This window comes from Oncorhynchus nerka, unplaced genomic scaffold (assembly GCF_034236695.1).
Source record: "Oncorhynchus nerka isolate Pitt River unplaced genomic scaffold, Oner_Uvic_2.0 unplaced_scaffold_1444, whole genome shotgun sequence".
Classification (NCBI taxonomy): Eukaryota; Metazoa; Chordata; class Actinopteri; order Salmoniformes; family Salmonidae; genus Oncorhynchus; species Oncorhynchus nerka.
In genome coordinates this window covers 21,958-37,824 of record NW_027039876.1, presented here as the reverse complement: position 1 = coordinate 37,824, position 15,867 = coordinate 21,958, and the positions used below count along the sequence as shown (strand labels likewise).

Here is a 15,867-nt window from a genome sequence, read left to right as displayed (position 1 = left end):
ACTGCAAAGATATTATCTGTGAGTGCCCCAGAACTAATGCAACAGGCGAAACCAAGATGAAGTTTCATACAGGAAATGCCCCAGATTCTGAAGGCGCTGTGTTCCAATGTCTCCTTATATGGCTGTGAATGCGCCAGGAATGAGCCTGCGCTTTCTGTCTATTCCCCGAGGTGTCTGCAGCATTGTGACATGTTTGTAGGCATATCATTGGAAGATTGACCATAAGAGACTACATTTACCTGGTGTCCCGCCCGGTGTCCTGTGTGCGTAATCTGTAGGTCCATGCGCGTTCCATTTCTTCAGAACAGAAAGTAAACTGCCACGATGGATTTTATCGTCGATAGATATGTGAAAAACACCTTGAGGATTGATTCTAAACATCGGTTTGCCATTTTTCTGTCGATATTATGGCGTTAATTTGGAAAAAAGTTTTGAATGACTTATTTATTTATTTTTTTCCTTAACCAAACGTGATGAACAAAACGGAGCGATTAGTCGACACAAATAATATTTTTTGTAAAAACGGAACATTTGCTATCTAACAGAGTCTCCTCATTGAAAACATCTGAAGTTCTTCAAAGGTAAATGATTTTATTTGAATTCTTTTCTGGTTTTTGTGGAAAATGTTGCATGCTGAAATAGAGGCATAATCCTATGCTAGGCTAATACTAATACTAATACTGTTACACAAATGCTTGTTTAGCTATGGTTCAAAAGCATATTTTGAAAATCTGAGATGACAGTGTTGTTAACAAAAGGCTAAGCTTGAGAGCAAATAGATTAATTTCATTTAATTTGCGATTTTCATGAATAGTTAACATTGTGTTATGCTAATGAGCTTGCGGATAGATTTACACAATCGTGGATACAGGTTTTTTTCGTAGCTAAACGTGACGCAGAAAACGGAGCAATTTGTCCTAAACAAATAATCTTTCAGGAAAAACTGAACATTTGCTATCTGAGTCTCCTCATTGAAAACATCCGAAGTTCTTCAAAGGTAAATGATTTTATTTTAATGCTTTTTTTGGTTTTTGTGAAAATGTTGCCTGCTGAATGCTAACGCTAAATGCTACGCTAAATGCTAGCTATCAATACTGTTACACAAATGCTTGTTTTGCAATGGTTGAGAAGCATATTTTGAAAATCTGAGATGACAGTGTTGTTAAAACTTGTTAACCTCTTACCTCTACCTGGGACGCTTGCGTCCCAACTAGAGCTCTGGAAATGCAAATGCGCTACGCTAAATGCTAATAGTATTAGTTAAAACTCAAAAGTTCATTAAAATACACATGCAGGGTATCAAATTAAAGCTACACTCGTTGTGAATCCAGGCAACAAGTCAGATTTTTAAAATGCTTTTCGGCGACAGCATGAGAAGCTATTATCTGATAGCATGCACCAATACACTACAACAGAAAAGCACAGCAGGGGACGTAAACAAAATAATTAGCATTTCGGCGTTACACAAACCGCACAATAAAATAGAAAACAGTCATTACCTTTCACCATCTTCTTTGTTGGCACTCCTAGATGTCCCATAAACACTATTGGGTCTTTATTTCGATTAAATCGGGCCATATAAAGCCAAGATATCGTTATATGTAGACTGTGTGATAAACGAAAAAAACAGCGATTTCACAACGTAACGTAATTTTTTAAAATTCAAAAAGTAGACGATAAACTTTCACAAAACACTTCGAAATACGTTTGTAATGCTACTTTAGGTATTAGTAAACGTTAATAAGCGATAAAAATCATCCATAGGCGATGTAGAAATCATTAGCTGTCGTCTTGGAAAAAATTTCAGGAGAGAGCTCTTCCGGAATGATCTGGGCGGAGACCGGAGGTAAGTCGTGCCCCTCTTTCGGTTCAACCAAGAATCAAAGATGATTCAATTCACAAGACTCTAGACAACATGGGGATGCTGTGGGAGTTGAATGCTCGGTCTTATCTAATTCGGCTCACTGTTAACAATTGCTGGAAGTGGCGCAAGGATATTTATTTCAATTTTCTGTGATCAGGTTTTCCTGCGCTTTCCGATGTAACGCACGTTATGTAATAGCCACAGTCGTGATTTAACCAGTTTTAAAAACGTCCGAGGGTTTCCTATCCACACATTCTAACCATATGAACGTACTATATTCCTGGCATGAGTAGCAGGGCGCTGAAATGTTGCGCGATTTTTAACAAAATGTTCAAAAAAGTAGAGGGTCGACTGAAGAGGTTAAAGACGTGGTACCGAAGTGGGGACCACAATCAGCGGAAATGCTCAAGAGCGCCACCATAGAGGTTGATAAACCTCGCTCCGTTTTCTCCATCACGTTTGAGTAAGAAAAAAAATGAAAATTAAGTAATTAAAACGCAAACTTTTTTCCAAATTAACTCCATAATATCGACAGAAAAATGGCAAACCGATGTTTAGAATCAATCCTCAAGGTGTTTTTCACATATCTATCGACGATAAATCCATCGTGGCAGTTGACTTTCTCTTCTGAAGAAATGGAACGCACATGGACCTAGAGATTACGCAATAATTTCGACACAGGACACCGGGCGGACCCCTGGTAAATGTAGTCTCTTATGGTCAATCTTCCAATGATATGCCTACAAATACGTCACAATGCTGCAGACATCTTGGACGAACGGCAGAGAGCATAAGCTCGTTCACGGCACATTCACAGCCATATAAGGAGACGATAGAAAAACAGAGCTTCAAAAATTCTGCTCATTTCCTGTTTGAGTTTCCTCTTGGTTTCGCCTGTAGCATGAGTTCCGTGGCACTCACAGATAATATCTTTGCAGTTTTGAAAACGTCAGAGTGTTTTCTTTCCAAAGCTGCCAATTATATGCATAGTCGAGCATCTTTTCGTGACAAAATATTGCGCTTAAAACGGGCACGTTTTTTATCCAATAATGACATAGCGCCCCCATAGGTTGAAGAGGTTAACCACTGGAGTGATAGATGTGCCGATTCTAGATTTTATTTTGGATTGGAGATGCTTAAAACCTATTGAGGCGAGGGGTTCCCCTCCCCCCCGTTCAGCTGAAAAGGTGGCGCAGGGAATGCAAAAATATTATTTCGAAAATATTTAACCTCCACACATTAACAAGTCCAATACCTGTCAGATTTTTACTGTTTTACATCGAAAAAACACAACATATATTTATGTTAGACCACCACCAAATCAAAAAAAAAACTTAGCCATTTTTTCCAGCCAAAGATAAAATCACAAAAGCAGAATTAAAAATAAAATCAATCACTAACCTCTTGAAAATCTTCATCAGATGACAGTCATATGACATGTTACACAGTACATTTGTTTTGTTCGATAATATGCATTTGATATCCATAAATCTCGGTTTACATTGACGCCATGTTCAGAAAATCCTCCAAAATATCCGGAGGAATTATAGAAAGCTACACCATCCATAATGTTCAATTCTAGTGTCCAAGTAGCAGCATTTGCTATCACTTTCAGCTCACATGCCCAAAAAATGACTTCTGGTCCAGGATAACTTTGCATGAAAACTTCCAAAAGACATATTACAGGTCGAAAAAACTGGTCAAACTAAGTGCAGAATCAATCTTCAGGATGTTATAATCATATATATCCAATAACATTCCAACCGGATCATTCGTTTTGATCTGGGGCTGATTGGAACAGCCGTAGCACTCAAAGAGAAATGCGCCACAACAAAATGGCATTCTCTTGCGACACCGACTATTTTCCCTCCCATTAGGTCGAAGTTCACAGCAAATGTTCCATTACACTTTCTACTGGTTGAGGACATTTGTGGAAGACGTAGGAAGTGTTTCCAGATCCACAACTTGTTGGGAAGGGAGGGGGCGATGACGTCAAAGTTGCCCCAACTTTCAGGATTTCAAATCTTGTTTGGAAGATTGCCTGCCCTGTGAGTTCTGTTATACTCACAGACATAATTCAAACGGTTTTAGAAACTTCAGAGTGTTTTCCATCCAAAATTACTAATAATATGCATATGTTAGCAATTTAGGACAGATTTTGATGCAGTTCACTATGGGCACGCAATTCATCCAAAGTGAAAATACTGCCCCCTATCTCTAACAGGTTTTTAATGTGAGTCTGGAAGGAGAGTTTACAATCTAACTAGACACCTAGGTATTTGTAATTGTCCATATAGTCAGAAGCGTCCAGAGTAGTGATGCTGGACGGGCAGGCAGGTCGAGCAATGAATTTCAAACACAAATTCAACCACCAGGGAGGTTTTCCAGTTTCTTGCAAAGAATGGCACCTATCGATAGATGGGTAAAAAAGCAGGCCTTGAATATCCCTTTGAGCATGGTGAAGTTATTAATTACACTTTGGATGGTCTATCAATACACCCAGTCACTACAAAGATACAGGCGTCCTTCGTAACTCAGTTGCCGGAGAGGAAGGAAATGGCTGTGATAGCAGAAAACTCATGATGGATAAACAACATTCTAGTTACTCCGCAGTACTAACCTAAATAACAGATTGAAAAGAAAGAAGCTTGTACAGAATAAAAATATTCCAAAACATGTATCCTGTTTGCAATAAGGCACTAAAGTAAAACTGAAAAAAATGTGTCAAATAAATGAACTTCATGCCCTGAATATAAAGTCTTATTTTTGGGGCAAATACAACACATCACTGAGTAACACTCTTCATATTTCCAAGCATTGTAGTGGTTGCTTCATGTTAAGGGTATTCTTGTTGTTGCTTGTCAGAGGTAAAATAATTAAAAAATAATAATGTGCAAATATTGTACAATCCAGGTGTGCATAGCTCTTAGAGACTTACCCAGAAAACCCACAGCTGTAATCACTGCCAAAGATGATTCTAACATGTATTGACTCCGGGAGCTGAATAGATATTTCTGTACTTCATTTTCAATACATTTGCAAAGATTTCTAAAAACATAACAGGAAGAGGAGAATAAATTCAGAAAAGACTAAAGTAAAAATAAATAGAATAAAAAAATGAAATAAAAAAATGCATGTGTCTTGTGCCATCAATTCTCATTGCAGGATAACTGCAATTGGCTACCTTGTTTCATACACCTTCCATGGAAATATGTGGTACAGTTAATAAGAGTTAAAAGTGTAGAATTTATTATCCCGTAACGCCATGCTGACATTGTTTGTGTCTTGATTGTGTATCTATTTTTCTGGGTGTCCTGTCATATATTCAGAGAACATTTATGAAGAATAAAAAGACAAGTAACGAATTGTTGTGTCTGTGACTTTATTATCGTTAATGTGAAGACTTATTTATTTCTAATCAGTTCTCTAGGTTGAATTATTACGTGATTAAACAAATCATGTAAACATTAATTAACTAGGAAGTCGGGGCACCACGGAAAAATGTTGAGGGTTACAGAGTTACGATTTCCCGAATATAACTCTTCAGATATTTTAATATCTTAATATCTTATCAATTACAGTCTTCTATTAATGATTATTAATCTTCGTCTGTCTCATTCTGAACGTCGTACAATTCTTGGTTATCTGCATGAACCCTAGTCTCCATAATGAATCAGCAGTATACAAATTGCCTTAAATATTTATTTACTCACTAACAAAACAATCACAGGAATACATAACAAACAAACAGTTATTGGTTACTAACACAATGCAATGATAAGTCCCTAGTGGGCTAAACCGGTATGACGGCTTGGTAGACAATGGAAAGGGGTGGGGGACAGATAAAGAGCGGGAAAGACAAAATGGATTCACTACACACCGTCGATAATTATATGAATTTAAATGCTAATACTTTGCACATGAACAGCCGCTCATTCGAAAATGATTGCAATGAATATATATTTACGCTTGTATGTTGTTGCTGTCTCGCCGTTGAAAATACATGATCATTATGTGGAGAATAGTTCAGAGAGTCTCTGGTTGTGTTCCCCAGAAGTCACAATGTCTTTCGTGGTAGCAGTTTGTACAGCAGCTCTGTTATTTTGTATACGTCAGGCGTACCAATGGTTGTCTCATAGTATAGATGCTTCGCATATTTCCAGCTGCAGACTGAAAACCTGTCGTCTAGGTCCTTCTGTAGCAAGGTTTAGAGTTGAACCATTTCCAGCCATGTAGCCAACTCTACACACTGTCTGGTCTCCTTGGCCTATAGAGTGGTAGACATTTCAACATGGGGACATCGTCCCGGCGTTCTCTTACTCTAGTTGGTAGATTTCTTAAACATTTAAAAATGTACCATGCTTTTCTGGTTCAAATGTAGATATCGTCAGGAGTGGGTTTTATACACTTCTGAGAAAAGGGAGGTCCATGACCCCAACATAATGTCTATGTTCACGTGGGCGTGGCCACTGACCTGGTTAATACTTCACATGGAAGACAATTCTCTCATTTTGAAGGTTAACATCACATTACATCTTTTCACAAATAGTTTCATATTTAATAATTAATTTTATACAACAATCAGGTAGAAAACGAATAACTGAGGAGTGTACACTTCCAGAGATACAGTTATAAACTCAACAAAAAAGAAACGTCCTCTCACTGTCAACTGCCTTTATTTTCAGCAAACTTAACATGTGTAAATATTTGTATGAACAAAACAAGATTCAACAACTGAGACATACACCCAAAAGGGCCACGTTGTGACAGAATCTAACTGAACCAGATGCTACATTTCACCCTCATATCACAATACCTTAAATACCAATACCTTTACATGTCAATCATATTTACATAAGATCTGAACCTGAATATAATTCCACATACAGCAATTATTGATGGAAACAAAACATTTCATTAGTAGGTGTAACATCTGTGGTCAGGAGATGAAATATTCAATCAGCATTCAGCATTCAAGCCAACATCTTCATCAACATTCAATCTTCTATTGTTTGGCCCAAAAACACGCTACAGCTAGTAATGTTAACACACCTGTAACAGTTGCTAATACCAATAGATCTTCCTCCTTCTGTCTCTTCTGCTCCCCCTTCTGTCTCTTCTGCTCCTCCTCCTGTTTCTTCTGCTCCACCTCCTGTTTCTTCTGCTCCTCCTCCTGTTTCTTCTGCTCTTCCTCCTGTCTCATCTGCTCCTCCTTCTGTCTCTTCTCCTCCTTCTGTCTCTTCTGCTCCTCCTCCTGTTTCTTCTGCTCCTCCTCCTGTCTCTTCTTCTTCTCCTGTCTCATCTGCTCCTCCTTCTGTCTCTTCTCCTCCTTCTGTCTCTTCTGCTCCTCCTCCTGTTTCTTCTGCTCCTCCTCCTGTCTCTTCTTCTTCTCCTGTCTCATCTGCTCCTCCTTCTGTCTCTTCTCCTCCTTCTGTCTCTTCTGCTCCTCCTCCTGTTTCTTCTGCTCCTCCTCCTGTCTCTTCTGCTCTTCCTCCTGTCTCTTCTGCTCCTCCTTCTGTCTCTTCTCCTCCTCTCTCTTCTCCTCCTCTCTCTTCCTCTCCTCTATTTTCTTCTCCTCCTCTCTCTTCTCCTCCTCTCTCTTCTCCTCCTCTCTCTTCTGTTCCTCTCTCTTCTCCTCCTCTCTCTTCTGCTCCTCTCTCTTCCTCTCCTCTATTTTCTTCTCCTCCTCTCTCTTCCTCTCCTCTATTTTCTTCTCCTCCTCTCTCTTCTCCTCCTCTCTCTTCTCCTCCTCTCTCTTCTGTTCCTCTCTCTTCTCCTCCTCTCTCTTCTGCTCCTCTCTCTTCTCCTCCTCTATCTTCCTCTCCTCTATTTTCTTCTCCCTCTCCTGCTCCTCTCTGATCTTTCTCTGAGCCTCCTGGTACCTCTCCTCTAGGTAGTGACCTCCTCCATTCCTCTCCCCCATCTCTTCTATCTTCCTCAGCAGCTCTGTGACCTGAGTGGTGTGGACCTCTGGCTTACTGTTGAGGGCATAATACCCTCCTCCACACACACTGATTGGTTGTAAAGTTGTTTCAGTCCTCTCAAAGTCCTCCCATTGCTTCCTGGTTAGTTTTTCTCTTCCGGTGAATAACACCATGGTGTAACTCAAGGCCTCTTCGCCAAAGTTTTCCTGGATCCATGACAAAGTATTCCTGTCTTCCTGTGTGAATGTCTCCAGCCTGATAACCAGAAGAAACACATGGGGGCCCGGAGAAGAGAGAGAGATGCAGCGTTTCATTTCCTCATTCAGTTGTTCTTTAGTCAGTGTTGTGCTGTAAATCCCAGGAGTGTCAATCACAGTGATGCTCCTCCCCTCCACCACTCCTTTCCCCAACACACTCTTCCCTGATCCAGTCTCCTCTCTAAACACCTCTCTCCCCAGGATGGTGTTTCCTGTCGCACTCTTCCCTGCTCCAGGCGTACCCAGCAGAACTATCCTCATGTTGGTGGAATCTGTTGTGGGACCAGTTTGTCAAAGGACATAAACCAAGTTATGTAATCAAACCTCCTGATTGATCAGTAGACGTTCACAATGCAATACTATAATATAACACTACAATACTCTAAGGCAATGTGACAGGTATAAACAGGTCAATGTGACAGGTATAAACAGGTCAATGTGACAGGTATAAACAGGTCAATGTGACAGGTATAAACAGGTCAATGTGACAGGTATAAACAGGTCAATGTGACAGGTATAAACAGGTCAATGTGACAGGTATAAACATGTCAATGTGACAGGTATAAACAGGTCAATGTGACAGGTATAAACAGGTCAATGTGACAGGTATAAACAGGTCAATGTGACAGGTATAAACAGGTCAATGTGACAGGTATGAACAGGTCAACGTGACAGGTATAAACAGGTCAACGTGACAGGTATAAACAGGTCAATGTGACAGGTATAAACAGGTCAACGTGACAGGTATAAACAGGTCAATGTGACAGGTATAAACAGGTCAATGTGACAGGTATAAACAGGTCAATGTGACAGGTATAAACATGTCAATGTGACAGGTATAAACAGGTCAATGTGACAGGTATAAACAGGTCAATGTGACAGGTATAAACAGGTCAATGTGACAGGTATGAACAGGTCAATGTGACAGGTATGAACAGGTCAACGTGACAGGTATAAACAGGTCAATGTGACAGGTATAAACAGGTCAATGTGACAGGTATAAACAGGTCAATGTGACAGGTATAAACATGTCAATGTGACAGGTATAAACAGGTCAATGTGACAGGTATAAACAGGTCAATGTGACAGGTATAAACAGGTCAATGTGACAGGTATAAACAGGTCAATGTGACAGGTATAAACAGGTCAATGTGACAGGTCAATGTGACAGGTATAAACAGGTCAATGTGACAGGTCAATGTGACAGGAATAAACAGGTCAATGTGACAGGTATAAACAGGTCAATGTGACAGGTATAAACAGGTCAATGTGACAGGTATAAACAGGTCAATGTGACAGGTATAAACAGGTCAATGTGACAGGTCAATGTGACAGGTATGAACAGGTCAATGTGACAGGAATAAACAGGTCAATGTGACAGGTATAAACAGGTCAATGTGACAGGTATAAACAGGTCAATGTGACAGGTATAAACATGTCAATGTGACAGGTATAAACAGGTCAATGTGACAGGTATAAACAGGTCAATGTGACAGGTATAAACAGGTCAATGTGACAGGTATAAACAGGTCAATGTGACAGGTCAATGTGACAGGTATAAACAGGTCAATGTGACAGGTCAATGTGACAGGAATAAACAGGTCAATGTGACAGGTATAAACAGGTCAACGTGACAGGTATAAACAGGTCAATGTGACAGGTATAAACAGGTCAATGTGACAGGTATAAACAGGTCAATGTGACAGGTATAAACATGTCAATGTGACAGGTATAAACAGGTCAATGTGACAGGTATAAACAGGTCAATGTGACAGGTATAAACAGGTCAATGTGACAGGTATAAACAGGTCAATGTGACAGGTATAAACAGGTCAATGTGACAGGTCAATGTGACAGGTATAAACAGGTCAATGTGACAGGTCAATGTGACAGGAATAAACAGGTCAATGTGACAGGTATAAACAGGTCAATGTGACAGGTATAAACAGGTCAATGTGACAGGTATAAACAGGTCAATGTGACAGGTATAAACAGGTCAATGTGACAGGTCAATGTGACAGGTATGAACAGGTCAATGTGACAGGTATAAACAGGTCAATGTGACAGGTATAAACAGGTCAATGTGACAGGTATAAACAGGTCAATGTGACAGGTATAAACAGGTCAATGTGACAGGTATAAACAGGTCAATGTGACAGGTCAATGTGACAGGTATAAACAGGTCAATGTGACAGGTCAATGTGACAGGAATAAACAGGTCAATGTGACAGGTATAAACAGGTCAATGTGACAGGTATAAACAGGTCAATGTGACAGGTATAAACAGGTCAATGTGACAGGTATAAACAGGTCAATGTGACAGGTCAATGTGACAGGTATGAACAGGTCAATGTGACAGGAATAAACAGGTCAATGTGACAGGTATAAACAGGTCAATGTGACAGGTATAAACAGGTCAATGTGACAGGTATAAACATGTCAATGTGACAGGTATAAACAGGTCAATGTGACAGGTATAAACAGGTCAATGTGACAGGTATAAACAGGTCAATGTGACAGGTATAAACAGGTCAATGTGACAGGTCAATGTGACAGGTATAAACAGGTCAATGTGACAGGTCAATGTGACAGGAATAAACAGGTCAATGTGACAGGTATAAACAGGTCAACGTGACAGGTATAAACAGGTCAATGTGACAGGTATAAACAGGTCAATGTGACAGGTATAAACAGGTCAATGTGACAGGTATAAACATGTCAATGTGACAGGTATAAACAGGTCAATGTGACAGGTATAAACAGGTCAATGTGACAGGTATAAACAGGTCAATGTGACAGGTATAAACAGGTCAATGTGACAGGTATAAACAGGTCAATGTGACAGGTCAATGTGACAGGTATAAACAGGTCAATGTGACAGGTCAATGTGACAGGAATAAACAGGTCAATGTGACAGGTATAAACAGGTCAATGTGACAGGTATAAACAGGTCAATGTGACAGGTATAAACAGGTCAATGTGACAGGTATGAACAGGTCAATTGTAAAGCATAACCTCTATAGAGGGTTTTTGTTTATTCACAAGCAACATTTAAGTGAAGTACAAACTAACACCAAACTCTTACCTTTGCTGCCTGTTGCCGACATCTTGTCTTGTGGTCAGATGAAAATGATGAAAATAGCTGAAAAAGTCCAGCAAGTTCCACTGTAGAATCTGATTATTGCCAGTCTTGGACTGCTGAGGTAATATATGTATTATAAACTATACACAAAGGCATTGCTGCTTAGCATCTCACATCTCTCTCTCTATGACAGCACAACAGCGATTCTGGGAAATCACAGACTAGAAAAGAAGAGGAGGAGTTATGCAGATTAAGGTTTTTTTCTGTAACTATAGCGACCTGTACCTGCAGAATGGCGGAGTACAGTGTTACATACATTCCTGCCATGCCAGTGTCTAATTGGGTGAAGTCAGCACACAGCAGTGATGGCCCTGATGAATCATCTGTGCTTTGTGGTGACCTTAGTGTTAATCTGGGTTAAAGGGGCAGTCTGGGATTGGTACATAAAACAAAAACATTTGAGATATTTGACCGACCGGCTCGATTCGGACTTATTACTACTACATGCAAATACTTCACTGTAAAAGGACTAGTAGAGAGAATACTACAGACACAGTGGAATCATTGAACAAAATCTGAAATTTATTGATGAAATACAATAAAACCACAACAAAGGTTTATTTGAATCAAAGCAAAAATAATTAGCTACAAAAAAAGAAAAAACTGTTAAAGGTCAACTGCAGTGTTCCTCACCTGTCTTACTGTAAAACATCACTGCAGTGTTCCTCACCTGTCTTACTGTAAAACATCACTGCAGTGTTCCTCACCTGTCTTACTGTAAAACATCACTGCAGTGTTCCTCACCTGTCTTACTGTAAAGCATCACTGCAGTGTTCCTCACCTGGCTTACTGTAAAACATCACTGCAGTGTTCCTCACCTGGCTTACTGTAAAACATCACTGCAGTGTTCCTCACCTGGCTTACTGTAAAACATCACTGCAGTGTTCCTCACCTGTCTTACTGTAAAACATCACTGCAGTGTTCCTCACCTGGCTTACTGTAAAACATCACCTGCAGTGTTCCTCACCTGGCTTACTGTAAAACATCACTGCAGTGTTCCTCACCTGGCTTACTGTAAAACATCACTGCAGTGTTCCTCACCTGGCTTACTGTAAAACATCACTGCAGTGTTCCTCACCTGTCTTACTGTAAAACATCACTGCAGTGTTCCTCACCTGTCTTACTGTAAAACATCACTGCAGTGTTCCTCACCTGTCTTACTGTAAAACATCACTGCAGTGTTCCTCACCTGGCTTACTGTAAAACATCACTGCAGTGTTCCTCACCTGTCTTACTGTAAAACATCACTGCAGTGTTCCTCACCTGTCTTACTGTAAAACATCACTGCAGTGTTCCTCACCTGTCTTACTGTAAAACATCACTGCAGTGTTCCTCACCTGGCTTAATGTAAAACATCACGGCAGTGTTCCTCACCTGTCTTACTGTAAAACATCACTGCAGTGTTCCTCACCTGTCTTACTGTAAAACATCACTGCAGTGTTCCTCACCTGGCTTACTGTAAAACATCACGGCAGTGTTCCTCACCTGGCTTACTGTAAAACATCACTGCAGTGTTCCTCACCTGTCTTACTGTAAAACATCACTGCAGTTCCTCACCTGGCTTACTGTAAAACATCACTGCAGTGTTCCTCACCTGGCTTACTGTAAAACATCACTGCAGTGTTCCTCACCTGTCTTACTGTAAAACATCACTGCAGTGTTCCTCACCTGGCTTACTGTAAAACATCACTGCAGTGTTCCTCACCTGGCTTATTGTAAAACATCACTGCAGTGTTCCTCACCTGGCTTACTGTAAAACATCACTGCAGTGTTCCTCACCTGGCTTACTGTAAAAAGCAAAACAATGGTTGATTACTGTACTTCTATATTTCCATCAACTCTGTCTTGTGGATTTGGCCACAGGTTCTTATCCACATCACAATGGACGTTTTCATCAGCCAAACATCTTGGGAAGAATCTTCAGGCGAATCCAGGCCTGACACTGGTCTGCCGTGATGTCATTGTATGCGTCATCCATGGCCTGGAGAAGGGTGGCTTGTTCGTGAGGCGCCTATCGTATACCTTCCACCTCCATGTGGAGAAATATTCCTCAATCGGGTTTTAGGAAAGGAGAGTATGGGGGTAAGTATAGGGTGGTAAATTGTGGATGGGCCTGAAACCATGCTTGCTCCATTTGAGCATGGTGGAACCTGACATTATCCCATACAATGACATAGGTCACATAGGCTCTACAGACCTGATTTAGCTCATCAAGGAAGGTTACATTCGAACAGCGAATCATGTGGCTGCCTGCAACTCAATATATAGAGTATATAGAGTAGAGAGCTTTAGATGTTGTTCGACCTAACATAAGAACGGGCAACATGCGTAATCTAAGCCACTTTGACCCTGGTGTGATTGTTGATGACACACATGGTGATTCCAGCATCTCAGAAACAGCTGCCCTCCTGGGATAGACACTACAGTCTCTAGAGTTTACAGAGACACACTACAGTCTCTAGAGTTTACAGAGACACACTACAGTCTCTAGAGTTTACAGAGACACACTACAGTCTCTAGAGTTTACAGAGACACACTACAGTCTCTAGAGTTTACAGAGACACACTACAGTCTCTAGAGTTTACAGAGACACACTACAGTCTCTAGAGTTTACAGAGACACACTACAGTCTCCAGAGTTTACAGAGACACACTACAGTCTCTAGAGTTTACAGAGACACACTACAGTCTCTAGAGTTTACAGAGACACACTACAGTCTCTAGAGTTTACAGAGACACACTACAGTCTCTAGAGTTTACAGAGACACACTACAGTCTCTAGAGTTTACAGAGACACACTACAGTCTCCAGAGTTTACAGAGACACACTACAGTCTCTAGAGTTTACAGAGACACACTACAGTCTCTAGAGTTTACAGAGACACACTACAGTCTCTAGAGTTTACAGAGACACACTACAGTCTCTAGAGTTTACAGAGACACACTACAGTCTCTAGAGTTTACAGAGACACACTACAGTCTCTAGAGTTTACAGAGACACACTACAGTCTCTAGAGTTTACAGAGACACACTACAGTCTCTAGAGTTTACAGAGACACACTACAGTCTCTAGAGTTTACAGAGACACACTACAGTCTCTAGAGTTTACAGAGACACACTACAGTCTCTAGAGTTTACAGAGACACACTACAGTCTCTAGAGTTTACAGAGACACACTACAGTCTCTAGAGTTTACAGAGACACACTACAGTCTCTAGAGTTTACAGAGACACACTACAGTCTCTAGAGTTTACAGAGACACACTACGGTCTCTAGAGTTTACAGAGACACACTACAGTCTCTAGAGTTTACAGAGAATGGTGTGATAAACAAAACACATTCAGTGAGCGGCAGTTCTGTGGGCAAAACCACCTTGTGAATGAGAGAGGTCAGAGGAGAAGGTCCAGACTCATTCAAGCTGACAGAAAGCCCACAAATGCTCAAATAACAGCTGTTTAAAACAGTGGTGTACAGAATGGCATCTCTTAATGTACAACACCGTGAATAATTCAGGTTGTTGTGGAGGCAAAAGGGGGTCCTACCCAGTACTAGATAGGTGTACCTAATAAAGTGGCCGGTGAGTATACAGTAATGTCAAATCTGAAAACATGGTCTGGAAAAGTGGTACATGGGACCATAGAAACAGTGTCTGATAAAGAATGATGATGAAATATTACATCCATAGATAATGTAGTCCAGTTGGTTCATGATAATTGGTGTTAATGGATCTCGTTATCCTGAAACTTTCATGATCTAAACATTGAATGTTGTGTAGTAGAATTCTTGTGAATGCCTTTAATATCATGAGTAAATAACACATAATGATTTCCATCAAGGTTTTATTTGCCTTACATCATGTAGATAGTAAATGACATGAATATACATGAATATAAACACAGTAGGGTTGAGGACAAAAACTACATTAAAACACATTTGGCCTTGAAGATGATTGTAGTCATCAGAGTGTGTTCAGATAAATCAACAATATGGTGGAAATCATTATGAAATAACACTGGTGGATACAACGTTTCAAAGTAAAACAGTAGAATAGAAGGAAGGTTGGGGACTGGTTCAAAGTTCATGTAATCCCATCAACATACAGCAGGGGGAACCATTCAACTCTTATAACTGAACAAGCTTCATCACTACTGAAAACAGACTATTTGAAATGTATTTTCAACATCATCTGCCAGGCCTGTAAAATTAAATGACATTTTATACAGTCAGTTCTAAGACTTTAGTGGAGGCCTCTTTCACGGCAGGTAGACTAGAATGTTGGGCCAATAACCCAGAGGTCGCTGGTTTGAATCCCTGAGCCTACTCGCTGAAACATCTGTCAAAATGCTCTTGGGCAAGACACTTAACCTAATTGCTCCCGTGGTTCACTCTGGATAAGAGCGTCTGCTAAATGAATGAAGTGTAAGAACAGCAGAAGAGCAATCATAAATATAATTTAAATGACCAAATCTAGGCTAAATATTTGTGTTAACATGAGTACAGGGTTTACTGATTCCATGACAGATTGGACTTTTAGATCATAATGAATATATGGACAGATCCTAGATCAGTACTCCTACTCTGAGATGCTTTCTGGATACGGGACGTGATCTTAGCCAGAATGTGTTGGGTTGACAGTCACTGGATCGGGGTTATATGTTTTTTTTACATAAACGATGATTTGA

General features: G+C 40.2%; 1 protein-coding gene across 1 annotated transcript; it reads right to left on the bottom strand.

The window, feature by feature from the left end:
• Positions 1 to 5,432: 5,432 nt before the first annotated feature.
• LOC135568677 (golgin subfamily A member 6-like protein 25) lies at positions 5,433 to 11,312 on the bottom strand. The gene is made up of 2 exons (XM_065015430.1): positions 11,131 to 11,312; positions 5,433 to 8,317 (listed from the first exon to the last, which is right to left on the bottom strand). The coding sequence occupies exons 1-2, from the start codon at positions 11,150 to 11,152 to the stop codon at positions 6,870 to 6,872; spliced, it is 1,470 nt and encodes a 489-aa protein (XP_064871502.1). The 5' UTR covers positions 11,153 to 11,312; the 3' UTR covers positions 5,433 to 6,869.
• Between the last annotated feature and the right edge of the window lie 4,555 nt (positions 11,313 to 15,867).

Coding starts and splice junctions, on each gene's coding strand:
- LOC135568677 (XM_065015430.1), bottom strand. CDS start 11,152: ATGTCGGCAACAGGCAGCAAAG. Junction 8,318..11,130: donor GTCGGCAACAGGCAGCAAAG/GTAAGAGTTTGG, acceptor GTCCCACAACAG/ATTCCACCAACATGAGGATA.